Source organism: Tachyglossus aculeatus, chromosome 14, assembly GCF_015852505.1.
Source record: "Tachyglossus aculeatus isolate mTacAcu1 chromosome 14, mTacAcu1.pri, whole genome shotgun sequence".
In the NCBI taxonomy this organism is placed as follows: Eukaryota; Metazoa; Chordata; class Mammalia; order Monotremata; family Tachyglossidae; genus Tachyglossus; species Tachyglossus aculeatus.
Window position 1 is genome coordinate 52483324 of NC_052079.1, and position 13016 is coordinate 52496339.

The 13016-nt window shown below is 48.1% G+C and overlaps 1 protein-coding gene across 5 annotated transcripts in view; it reads left to right on the top strand.

Annotated features, from left to right (window-relative positions):
- Positions 1-554: 554 nt before the first annotated feature.
- Positions 555-13016, top strand: part of ZC3H7B (zinc finger CCCH-type containing 7B) — a 52693-nt gene continuing 40231 nt past the window's right edge. Inside the window, exons 1-7 of one of the 5 annotated variants that reach the window (XM_038756348.1) lie at positions 555-694; positions 4807-4867; positions 5232-5265; positions 5925-6122; positions 8367-8525; positions 9526-9606; positions 11263-11322. In XM_038756348.1, coding sequence (XP_038612276.1) covers positions 4815-4867; positions 5232-5265; positions 5925-6122; positions 8367-8525; positions 9526-9606; positions 11263-11322 — 585 coding nt within the window. In that variant the 5' untranslated portion in view covers positions 555-694; positions 4807-4814. The other 4 variants (XM_038756351.1, XM_038756347.1, XM_038756349.1 and 1 more) reach the window with 4 other exon arrangements.

The window sequence follows — 13016 nt, forward strand, 5'->3', positions numbered from 1 at the left end:
CTCCAGTTGGGCTGCTGAGAGAGAAGAGAGAGACCTGGAAAATTAAAGTATAAAAGAGCTAAATTAAAGTATAAAAGAGCTAAGTAGGCACATGGAAGGAAAGAAGTAAGGCCCTTCTAGGACCTAAGGAAAAATTACAGGGAGGCATTTTCTCCAGTTGGGCTGCTGAGAGAGAAGAGAGAGCCCTGGAAAATTAAAGTATGAAAGAGCTAAGTAGGCACAGGGAAGGAAAGAAGCATGACCCTTCTAGGACCTAAGGAAAAATTGCAGGGAGGCATTTTCTCCAGTTGGGCTGCTGAGAGAGAAGAGAGAGCCCTGGAAAATTAAAGTATGAAAGAGCTAAGTAGGCACAGGGAAGGAAAGAAGCATGACCCTTCTAGGACCTAAGGAAAAATTGCAGGGAGGCATTTTCTCCAGTTGGGCTGCTGCGAGAGAAGAGAGAGACCTGGGGATGAAAGTATAAAAGAGCTCAGTAGGCACATGGAAGGAAAGGAACAGGGCCCTTCTGGGACTTAAGGAAAAAATGCAGGGAGGCATTTTCTCCAGTTGGTGCTGCTGAGAGAGGAGAGAGAGACCTGGAAATGAAAGTAAAGAGCTGTTCTAGGACCTAAGGAAAAATTGCAGGGAGGCATTTTCTCCAGTTGGTGCTGCTCAGAGAGAAGAGAGAGACCTGGAAATGAAAGTAAAGAGCTCAGTAAGCACATGGAAGGAGCTGCCGGGGCAGCAGTTCCTGAAGCAAAATGCTTCCTTCTATAATTAAATAGCATTTACTCTTATTATTACTAATAATAATAATATAATAATATCTCTAGTAATATCATACCATTTATCAAGGCCAGTTATAGAGCCGGTGGGGGGGGGGGGAATCAACCCAGCAGAGGTGAGTCCTTTTGGCTTTTTCTAACCTATTTAGCAGGAGGGAGGTGGGTAGGGTGGAAGCAGGAAAATGCTGCAATATGTTGTGTTTTGAGGCCGAATTGCTGGGGAAGGGGGGGAAAAAACCCCCAAACAAAGCAAAAATATAAAAGAAACAAAATCATTTAAGGGGGAGGCGGCCGATGTGTGTGTTTTGGGGTGGGAAGGGGGGAAAAAAACCCAAACAAAGCAAAAATATAAAAGAAACAAAATCATTTAAGGGGGAGGCGGCCGATGTGTGTGTTTTTGGGTGGGGTTACACTTGAAACGTGGATTTTTTTTGCGATTTAAACGTCCCCAGCCCCTTCCCCAAATGGGGCCGAAGTTGGCAAGTGGCGATGGGGAGAGCGGGCGGTCGGCGGTCGGCGCGGCCGGCGGAGGAGGCACCCGGCCCGGCTGCGGCCGCCACGCGAGGCCGGGGATCCGCGGCCTGGACCCGGAGCGGCCCAACCTCCGCCCGGGCCCAGGGCCACGCACCGGCCTTTTTTTTTTATCGTTGCATTATTAAAAATACAATAATAATATTATTTCATCCCTTTTAATGTGACAAGAAATGTTTTTAGTATTTAGTCTGTTGTCATTTCTAGACTGTGAGCCCCTTGTTGGGTGGGGAACCCCCTCTGTTTGTTGCCGATTTGTACTTCCCAAGCGCTTAGGACAGTGCTCTGCACACAGTAGGCGCTCAGTAAATACGACTGAATGAATTCAGTAGTAATAATTGTGGTATTTAATAATAATTTGGGTGTTTGTTAAGCGCTTACTATGTGCCAAGCACTGTTTGGAGCAGTAAATACGACTGGATGAATTTAGTAGTAATAATTGTGGTATTGAATAATAATTTAATAGTAATTTTGGTATTTGTTAAGCGCTTACTATGTGCAAAGCACTATTCTAAGCGCTGGATTTGTGAAGCGCTTACTATTTGCAAAGCACTGTTCTAAGCGCTGAATTTGTTAAGCGCTTACTATGTGCCAAGCACTGTTTGGAGCAGTAAATACGACTGAATGAATTTAGTAGTAATAATTGTGGTACTGAATAATAATTTAATAGTAATTTTGGTATTTGTTAAGCGCTTACTATGTGCAAAGCACTGTTCTAAGCGCTGGATTTGTTAAGCGCTTACTATGTGCCAAGCACTGTTCTAAGCGCTGAATTTGTGAAGTGCTTACTATGGGCCAAGCACTGTTTGGAACAGTAAATACGACTGAATGAATTTAGTAGTAATAATTGTGGTATTGAATAATAATTTAATAGTAATTTTGGTATTTGTTAAGCGCATACTATGTGCCAAGCACTGTTCTAAGCGCTGGATTTGTTAAGCACTCACTATGTGCCAAGCACTGTTCTAAGCGCTGGATTTGTGAAGCGCTTACTATGGGCCAAGCACTGTTTGGAGCAGTAAATACGACTGAATGAAATTAGTAGTAATAATTGTGGTGTTTAATAATAATTTAATAATAATTTAGGTATTTGTTAAGCACTTACTATGTGCAAAGCACTGTTCTAAGCGCTGGATTTGTTAAGCGCTTACTATGTGCCAAGCACTGTTCTAAGCGCTGAATTTGTGAAGCGCTTACTATGGGCCAAGCACAGTTTGGAGCAGTAAATACGACAATGAAATTAGTAGTAATAATTGTGGTGTTTAATAATAATTTAATAATAATTTAGGTATTTGTTAAGCACTTGCTATGTGCAAAGCACTGTTCTAAGCGCTGGATTTGTTAAGCGCTTACTATGTGCAAAGCACTGTTCTAAGCGCTGAATTAAGCGTTTACTATGTGCCAAGCACTGTTTGGAGCAGTCAATACGACTGAAAAGATTTAGTAGTAATAATTGTGGTGTTTAATAATAATTGAATAATAATTTAGGTATTTGTTAAGCACTTACTATGTGCAAAGCACTGTTCTAAGCGCTGAATTTGTGAAGCACTTACTATGTGCCAAGCACTGTTTGGAGCAGTAAATACGACTGAATGAATTTAGTAGTAATAATTGTGGTACTGAATAATGATTTAATACTAATTTTGGTATTTGTTAAGCGCTTACTATGTGCAAAGCACTGTTCTAAGCCCTGAATTAAGTGCTTACTATGTGCCAAGCACTGTTTGGAGCAGTAAATACGACTGAATGAATTTAGTAGTAATAATTGTGGTGTTTAATAATTAATAATAATTTAGGTATTTGTTAAGCCCTTACTATGTGCAAAGCACTGTTCTAAGCGCTGAATTTGTGAAGCGCTTACTATGTGCCACTGTTTGGAGCAGTAAATACGACAATGAATTTAGTAGTAATAATTGTGGTGTTTAATAATAATTTAGGTATTTGTTAAGCACTTACTATGTGCAAAGCACTGTTCTAAGCGCTGAATTTGTGAAGCGCTTATTATGTGCAAAGCACTGTTCTAAGCGCTGGATTTGTTAAGCGCTTACTATGTGCAGAGCACTGTTCTAAGCGCTGAATTTGTGAAGCGCCTACTATGTGCCAAGCACTGTTTGGAGCAGTAAATACGACTGAATGAATTTAGTAGTAATAATTGTGGTGTTTAATAATAATTTAGGTATTTATTAAGCACTTAGTATATGCAAAGCACTGTTTTAAGCTCTGAATTTGTGAAGCGCTTACTATGTGCAAAGCACTGTTCTAAGCGCTGAGTTTGTTAAGCCCTTACTATGTGCCAAGCACTGTTTGGAGCAGTAAATATGACTGAATGAATTTAGTAGTAATAATTGTGGTATTTAATAGTAATTTAATAGTAATTTTGGTATTTATTAAGCACTTACTATGTGCAAAGCACTGTTCTAAGCCCTGAATTAAGCGGTTACTATGTGCCAAGCACTGTTTGGAGCAGTAAATATGACTGAATTAATTTAGTAGTAATAATTGTGGTGTTTAATAATAATTTAATAATAATTTAGGTATTTGTTATGCACTTACTATGTGGAAAGCACTGTTCTAAGCGCTGGATTTGTTAAGGGCTTACTTTGTGCAAAGCACTGTTCTAAGCGCTGAATTAAGCGCTTACTATGTGCCAAGCACTGTTTGGAGCAGTAAACACGACTGAATGAATTTAGTAGTAATAATTGTGGTGTTTAATAATAATTTAATAATAATTTAGGTATCTGTTAAGCACTTACTATGTGGAAAGCACTGTTCTAAGCGCTGGATTTGTTAAGCGCTTACTATGTGCAAAGCACTGTTCTAAGCACTGAATTTGTGAAGCGCTATGTGCCAAGCACTGTTTGGAGCAGTAAATACAACTGAATGAATTTAGTAGTAATAATTGTGGTGTTTAATAATAATTTAATAATAATTTAGGTATCTGTTAAGCACTTACTATGTGGAAAGCACTGTTCTAAGCGCTGGATTTGTGAAGCGCTTACTATGTGCAAAGCACTGTTCTAAGCGCTGAATTTGTTCAGCGCTTACTATGTGCCAAGCACTGTTTGGAGCAGTAAATACAACTGAATGAATTTAGTAGTAATAATTATGGTACTTAGTAAAAAAAAAAATAAATAAATGGCATTTGTTAGGCACTTACTATGTGCAAAGCACTGTTCTAAGCGCTGGGGGGGGGATACAGGGTGGTCAAGTTGTCCAATGTGGGGCTCACAGTGTTAATCCCCATTGTACAGATGAGGTAACTGAGGCTCAGAGAAGTTAAGTGACTTGCCCAAGGCGATGGACAGCCTTGAAGCCGAGGGTGAGGAGTTTTTGCCCGATGCGTAGGTCGATTGGTAGCCACTGGAGATTTTTGAGGAGGGGAGGAACACGCCCAGAGCGTTTCTGGACAAAGACGATCCGGGCAGCGGCGTGAAGGATGGATTGAAGTGAAGTCCACCCCCTCTGTCACGCCAGGGCCCCTGGGTAGACTCACTGGGTCTTTCCTTTGCAGAAACGGTGATGGAGAGGCAGAAGAGGAAAGATGAAATAGAGAAGGGGCTGCAGTTCATCCAGTAAGTCCGACGGGCTCCCCACTGCCGGGGGGTAGGCAGGAGGCGGTGGACGGTGGGTCAGCCCCCTCTCTCACAACTTCACTTCTCCCACCCACCCCCAGCACCCCTCCCGCTCCCTCACACACCCTTCCCAGTACCACCTTCCTCCCTCCCTCCCTCACATCCTCTTCCTAATAATGGTGGTGTCTTTAAATGCTTACAGTGTGGGGGGTAAGATGGGGGCTGCCATATCTTCCTTCAGTGACCGGTCTGCTGGCCCCTGAGGAGCCTCATTCCACCCCCTCCTGTCACCCCCTCACCACTCTCAGAGGACGGGATGGGTCCCGGCCTGGGCCTCACCCAATTTCCTTCTGTCCCTCCTCAGGTCCACCTTACCCCTGAGGCAAGAAGATTATGAGGTAAGGAAGTCCCTGATCTTGGAAGGGGGCCGGGGGGGAAAGGTCCCTGCTGGGTCACAGCTGCCCGTCGCCTTCCCGCCCCCGCAAAACACAATCAATCAATCAATCGTATTTATTGAGCGCTTACTGTGTGCAGAGCACACACAGGGCTGACCGATCCCTGGCTGCAGGGTGGACAGAGCTGAGCCCCTTCCTTCCTCTCCCCCTCGTCCCCCTCCCCATCCCCCCCCTTACCTCCTTCCCTTCCCCACAGCACCTGTATATATGTATATATGTTTGTACATATTTATTACTCTATTTATTTATTTATTTTACTTGTACATATCCATTCTATCTATTTTATTTTGTTAGTATGTTTGGTTTTGTTCTCCATCTCCCCCTTTTAGACTGTGAGCCCACTGTTGGGTAGGGACTGTCTCTAAATGTTGCCAGTTTGTACTTACTAAGCGCTTAGTACGGTGTTCTGCACATAGTAAGCGCTCAATACGATTGATGTTGATGATGATGATGACAGGAAAACCCTCCTACTGGAAACCTTGCCCCAAAGGCCTGCCCAAACAAGCTGTCGGGGGCAAGGACCGGGCTGGGCAAGGTGGGAGGGGGCTGGGGGTCCTCCGGGAGCCCCCCGTCTCTACTTCTCGCGCCGCCCCCCGCTCCAGGCCTTCCTACAGAAGCTGGTGCGGAACCTGTTTGCGGAGGGGAACGACCTGTATCGGGAGCGGGACTTCAAGCAGGCGCTGGTGCAGTACGTGGAAGGCCTCAACGTGGCCGACTACGCCGCCTCCGACGAGGTGGCCCTGCCCCGGGACCTGCTCTGCAAGCTGCACGTCAACCGGGCCGCCTGCTATTTCACCATGGTCAGTCGTCCGGCCGGCCGGCGGTCGTAGTCACTGAGCGCTTACCGTGGGCCGAGCACTGTACTCGGCGCTTGGGAGAGTACAACAGAACTCCCTGTGAGTCTCCCCCTAAAGTCTCCCCCTTTTAAACTGTGAGCCCACTGTGGGTAGGGACTGTCTCTATATGTTGCCAATTTGTACTTCCCAAGCGCTTAGTACAGTGCTCTGCACATAGTAAGCGCTCAATAAATGCGATTGATGATGATGATGAACAATAAAACAGACGCATTCCCCTCCAACAGTCTAGAAATCAGAGCGCGGGACACCCTTCCTGGCTGGGGAGGGGGAAATCAGCGTGGCCCAGTGGATGGAGCGTGGGCCTGGGCATCAGGAGGATCTGGGTTTTAATCCTGGCACCGCCACGTGTCCGACCTGGTGACCTTAGGCAAGTGGCTTCACTTCTCTAGGCCTCAGTTACCTCGTCTGTAAAATGGGGATTAAGACTGAGCCCCACGTGGGACAGTCTTTGTTCTCTGTCTCCCCCTTCTAGACTGTGAGCCCACTGCTGTGTAGGGACTGTCTCTATATGTTGCCAACTTGGACTTCCCAAGCGCTTAGTACAGTGCTCTGCACACAGTAAGAGCTCAATAAATACAATTGATGATGATGATGATGGTGACAGGGACCGTGTCTAACCAGATTATTTTATATCTACCCCAGTGCTTATGTAGTGACTGGCACCTAGTAAGCGCTTAACAAATACCTTAAAAAGAAGAGGGGGCAGCAGGAGAGCCTTTTTGGGGAAGGGTTGGGAAGGGGTCCAGAGGAGGTCTCCCCTCTCCAAGCGCTTAGTACAGTGCTATGATAATGGCATTTATTAAGCATTTACTATGGATGAAGACTGTGAGCCCCCCTTGGGACAACCTGATCTCCTTGTAACCTCCCCAGCGCTTAGAACAGTGCTTTGCACATAGTAAGCGCTTAATAAATGCCATTATTATTATTATTATTACTATGTGCAAAGCACTGTTCTAAGCGCAGTGGAGGACACAAGGTGAACAGGTTGTCCCACAGGGGGCTCACAATCTTAGTCCCCATTTTACAGATGAGGTGACTGAGGCACAGAGAAGTTAAGTGACTTGCCCAAAGTCACACAGCTGACAATTGGCGGAGCTGGGAGTAAGCACTCAAATACTGAATGAATAAATTCATAATTCATTCAGTTGTATTTATTGAGCGCTTACTGTGTGCAGAGCACTGGACTAAGCTCTTGGGAAGTACAAGTTGGCAATATATAGAGACGGTCTCTACCCAGCAGTGGGCTCACAGTCTAGAAGGGGGAGACGGAGAACAAAACAAGACATATTAAGAAAATAGAATAAATAGAATAAATATGTACAAATAAAATAGAGTAATAAATACATACAAACATATATACAGGTGCTGTGGGGAGGGGAAGGAGGTAAGGCGGGGGGATGGAGAGGGGGAGGAGGGAGAGAGGAAGGAGGGGGCCCCCTCAAGTAGGAATTCATTCATTCAATCAGTCAATGTCGTATTTATTGAGCGCTTACTGTGTGCAGAGCACTGTACTAAGCGCTTGGGAAGTACAAGTTGGCAACATATAGAGACAGTCCCTACCCAACAGTGGGCTCACAGTCTAGAAGGGGGAGACAGAGAACAAAACAAAACATATTAACAAAATAAAATAAATAGAATAGATATGCCCAAGTAAAATGATAAATAGAATAATAGTGCTTGGGAAGTACAAGTTGGAATCAGAAGGTTAGTCCCTTTGGAGAGGGGCTGGCGAGGGGTTCAGAGGAGGTTCCCTCCCTGTTGGGTAGGGACAGTCTCTATATGTTGCCAACTTGTACTTCCCAAGCGCTTAGTACAGTGCTCTGCACACAGTAAGCGCTCAATGAATACAGTTGAATGAATGATTGGGGAGGAATCAACCAAAGAGCCCCCTCAGAGAAGGATCGGGAAGAGGTCCAGAGACGTTTCCCCGCTCCCAGGAAGGGGTTGGGGAGGGGTCAGCTGGAGAGCCCGTCTCTATATGTTGCCAACTTGTACTTCCCAAGCGCTTAGTACAGTGCTCTGCACACAGTAAGCGCTCAAGAATTACGATTGATTGATTGATTGACAGGTTCCATCTCTGCCCGGGAATTAGAAGAGAAGAAGGCCTGCTGGGGAGGAGGGGGCCGCTTGTTGGGCAGGAGAAGGGTCTCCTTCCATGCGATCCCCTTCCGCCCTGTCCCTGTCCAGGGCCTGTTTGAGAAAGCGCTGGAGGACAGTGAGAAAGCTTTGGAGCTGGACCAGGACAACATCAGGGCTCTTTTCAGGAAAGCCCGCGCCCTGAACGAGCTGGGGAGACACAAGGAAGCGTACGAGTGCAGCAGCCACTGCTCCCTCACTCTCCCACACGTAAGCGCGTGTGTGTATGTACGTGGACACGCAGGGGAGTCGGCGTGTAGGCGTGTGTACATGGGTATTGGTGTGTATGCATGGGCACATGTTTGCATGTGTGTGTAGATATTGGTCTAGGTTTGTGTGTGTGAGTGTGTATGCCCTCGGCACCCTTGGGTGGAGCCTTCCCCCCCACCCCACCCCACCCCACAGGAGAAGGGAACAGAGATTGTCAGAGCGATTCCGGCTTTGAGGAGAAGCAAGTCAGCAAGAGGCCAGAACGTCCTCTCCTGCTGCTCCTACTGCCAACCACCTCGGGGAAACACAGTTCCCATCCCCTTCCCTGGAAGCTCGTTTCAAGCATTTCATCTCCCTCCCAAACAAGAAGGCTTTCCTTGGGTCTAGCCAAAGTCCCTCTTGCTGCAGCCGTGGAAATCCGTTTCCTCCCACACTACCCATCAGGGCCGTGGGCCCATAAACATCCTCCCGGGGCCAGGCCTTGGTGAATGAATCTCAGGCCAGGTTTTCAACGGGGGTGACTTGCAAGTGAAATTCCCGTCCCTGCTCGGACCTGCCGGCCTGAGACCCGGGTTGGGTCCCTGAACTGTGAGAGGGGGCATGGGGAAGCTAGAGGGGGGCCAGAGGGGAGACAGGAAACCGGGTCAGAGGGGCAGAAAAGAGCAGCCGCAGAGGCAACTGGCTAGAGAAGGGGAAGCAGGCAGGTTGGGGAGAAGGGAAAGACTGGGGAGATGGGGAGGCTGGGGAAAGGGAAGGTGAGGACAAGGGGGAGCGGGGGTGCTGGGGAGAAGGGGATGGAGGGGAGGCAGGGAGAAGGGAAGATGGGGAGGCAGGAAGACTGGGGAGAAAGGAGAGGCTGGGAAGAAGGGGAGGTAGGGAGGCTAGGGAGAAGAGGAGAACAGGAGGGTGTCCCTGGAAGCCCTCTCATCCCATCCCACCCGGCCCCCTGACTTTCTCCCTGACCCCCAACCCCTCTCCGTGGCACAATTCGCTCCCCTAGGATGAAAGCGTCACCCAGCTTGGCCAGGAGCTGGCTCAGAAACTGGGGCTCCGGGTGCGCAAAGCCTACAAGAGACCTCAGGTAGGAAGCCCATCCTCCGCATGCCCGTCCAGGTCTGCGTCCACGTCTGGCCGTCTGTACGTGTCTGTACGTGGGCGCTTGTGCATTCACGGGTTTCATCCTCATTAGAGAAGCAGCGTGGCTCAGTGGAAAGAGCCCGGGCTTGGGAGTCAGAGGTCATGGGTTCTCATCCCGCCTCCGCCACTTGTCAGCTGTGTGACTTTGGGCAAGTCACTTAACTTTTCTGTGCCTCAGTTCCCTCATCCATAAAATAGGGATTAAGACTGTGAGCCTCTCGTGGGACAACCTTGGTTACCTTGTATCCCCCCCCCCCCCCAACCCCCAGCACTTAGAACAGTGCTTGGCACATAGTAAGCTCTTAACAAATACCAACGTTATTATTATTATGTATTGGTGCTGCCTCTTCGGTCCTTGTTCTCCTTCCGGCTCCTGGGATTTACACATCATTCTTGCCTTCTGCCTTCCTGTCTGCCAATCTTCCCCCATTAGATTGCAAGCACCTTGAGGTCAGGGAAAGTGTCCTGTGCCTCAGTTTTTTTTTTAATGGTATCTGTTAAGCACTTATTAAGTGCCAGGCACTGTGCTATTAAGCACTGGGGTAGATACCCGCTAATCAGGTTGGACACAGTCCACGTCCCACATGGGGCTCACAGTCTTAATCCCTGTTTTATAACTGAACTGTGAGAGGGGACGTGGGGACTGTGAGAGGGGAGACGTTTATTCTCCCCCTTTTAGACTGTGAGCCCACTGTTGGGTAGGGACTGTCTCTATGTGTTGCTAACTTGTACTTCCCAAGTGCTTAGTACAGTGCTCTGCACACAGTAAACGCTCAATAAATATGATTGATTGATTGAGGCACAGGGAAGTGAAGTGACTTGCCCAGGGTCACTCAGCAGACAGGTGGTGGAGCCAGAGTTAGAACCCAGGTCCTTCTGACTCTCAGGCCTGTGCTGCATCCACTGGGCTAGGCTGTTTCTCTGTTTTTCTCTCCCAAGCACTTAGTACAGTGCTCTGCAACTAGTAGGTGCTCAATAAATACGATCGATTGACTGATTGATTGGCTGGCTATGCAGGGGAGAGCCAGCCCACGTCTCTGCTCCTCCCTTTGAGGCTGGCAGGAGCTTGCTTCTGTTGGAACATAGAGGCAACTTACTACCTCTGTGCTCCTGCTGCTTCTTTGATCCCTCTGTGCTCCTTCTCATCCCTCTATGTTCCTTCTGCTTCCTCTGCCTCCTCTGTACTTCCTCTGGGCATGGGGGAGGAAGGAGGGACCCTCTCTGGGCAGGGGTGATCTTGGGCGTGGAACGGTAGGGACCCCTGGGCGTCATCCCTGTCCAGACAACCCAGGCTGGGGACCGGTAGAGCGGACAGGTGATCTGGGGAGGCTTCCTGGGGGAGGTGGCTTGGGAGTCTGCCCTCTCAGGGGTGAGAGAGGGGGTCATGAATGGTCGGGGTGTGATGAGGGGGTGAACGTCTGGGCACAGCCCCTGGGCATCGATAAAGTTGGGGGTCTTGGAACCAATCATGCCCTGCGGTGGTGGGGCGGGGAGGGGAGCCCCTTTGCAGTCTCCTGCAGCGGGGTGGATCCAAAGCTGCGGAAACCTCACCCGGGGCCTGGGCCTGTCTGTCCGTCTGTGTCTGTCTGCTCTTCCACAGCAGGAACTGGAAACGTTCCCTCTGCTCAGCAACGGCACCTCAGCGGACGCGGCGGATCAGGTATGACTGTGTGGGGGGAGACTCCGGGCAAGGAGACCCCCTTCCGCCAGCCCAGCCCATATATATATATATATATATATGTATATATGTTTGTACATATTTGTTACTCTATTTATTTTACTTGTACATATCTATTCTATTTATTTTATTTTGTTAATATGTTTGGTTTTGTTCTCTGTCTCCCCCTTTTAGACTGTGAGCCCACTGTTGGGTAGGGACTGTCTCTATATGTTGCCAATTTGTACTTCCCAAGCGCTTAGTACAGTGCTCTGCACACAGTAAGCGCTCAATAAATACGATTGATGATGATGATGATGATGATGGAGGAGCCTGCTTGCCCAGTCCCCATTTCCGCCCTGGCCGGCCTGAGGGCGCATGGTCCGGAGGGAGGCTCCTAGAGCCCCCAGGGCCCAGGGCTGTGGCGAGGAGGCGGGAGCTGGGCCCAGGAGCTGAGTTGGGGGTCTCTCAGACCAGAGTGGGGGGCACCCAGGCATCCTCAGCGGGGACCCTTGACTCCTCTCTCTCATTCAACCCACATATTCAGTCCATCACTAAGTCCAGTCGGTTCCACCTTCACAATATTGCTAAAATCCGCTAGCCTGAAACACTCTCCCTCCTCAAATCCGTCAGACAGTTGCACTCGCCCTATTCAAAGCCTTACTGTGAGCCCCCTGTTGTGTAGGGACCGTCTCTATATGTTGCCAACTTGGACTTCCCAAGCGCTTAGTACAGTGCTGTGCACACAGTAAGCGCCCAATAAATACGACTGATTGATTATTGTAGGCACATCTGCTCCAAAAGGCCTTCCCTGACTAAGCCCCCCGCTTTCCCCTTCTCCCACTCCCTCCTTTGTCACCCTGTCTTGCTCCCTTTATTCATCACTTTATGCAGCGTGGCTCAGTGGAAAGAGCCGGACTTTGGAGTCAGAGGTCATGGGTTCAGATCCCAGCTCCGCCAATTGTCAGCTGTGTGACTTTGGGCAAGTCACTTCACTTCTCAGGGTCTCTGTTCCCTCATCTGTAAAATGGGGATTAAGATTGTGAGCCCCATGTGGGACAACCTGATCACCTTGTAACCTCCCCAGCACTTAGAACAGTGCTTTGCATATAGTAAGCGCTTAATAAATGCCATTATTATTATTATTATTATTATCATCCCCCTTCCAGCCCCTCAACACATATGTACGTATGTCATTTATTTCTATTAATGACTGTCTCTCCACTAGACTGTAAACTCATTGTGGGCAGGGGATGTGCCTGTGGATTTCTGTACTCTCCCAAGCGCTTAGTACAGTGCTTTGTATACAGTAAGCACTCAGTAAATACGATTGAATGAATGAATGGACCAGCAAGTGGCCAGGACTATAGGCTGCAGTCCTGGAACAGAGTTGCAGTGTGGCTTAGTGGAAAAAGCACAGACCTGGGTTCTAATCCCAGCTCTGCCCCTTGTCTACTGTGTGAACTTGGACCTTAATTTCCCTGTGCTTAAATTTCTTAATATTTTATGGTATTTGTTAAACGCTTACTATGTGTCCGTTGTTGTTCTAAGCATTAGGGAAGATACAAGGTAATCAGGTTGGACCCAGTCCGTGCCCCACGTGGGGCTCACAGTCTAAATCAGAGGGAGGAGGATTTAATCTCCATTTTACAATTGAGGTAACTGAGGCACAGAGAAGTGACACACCCAAGTCACAC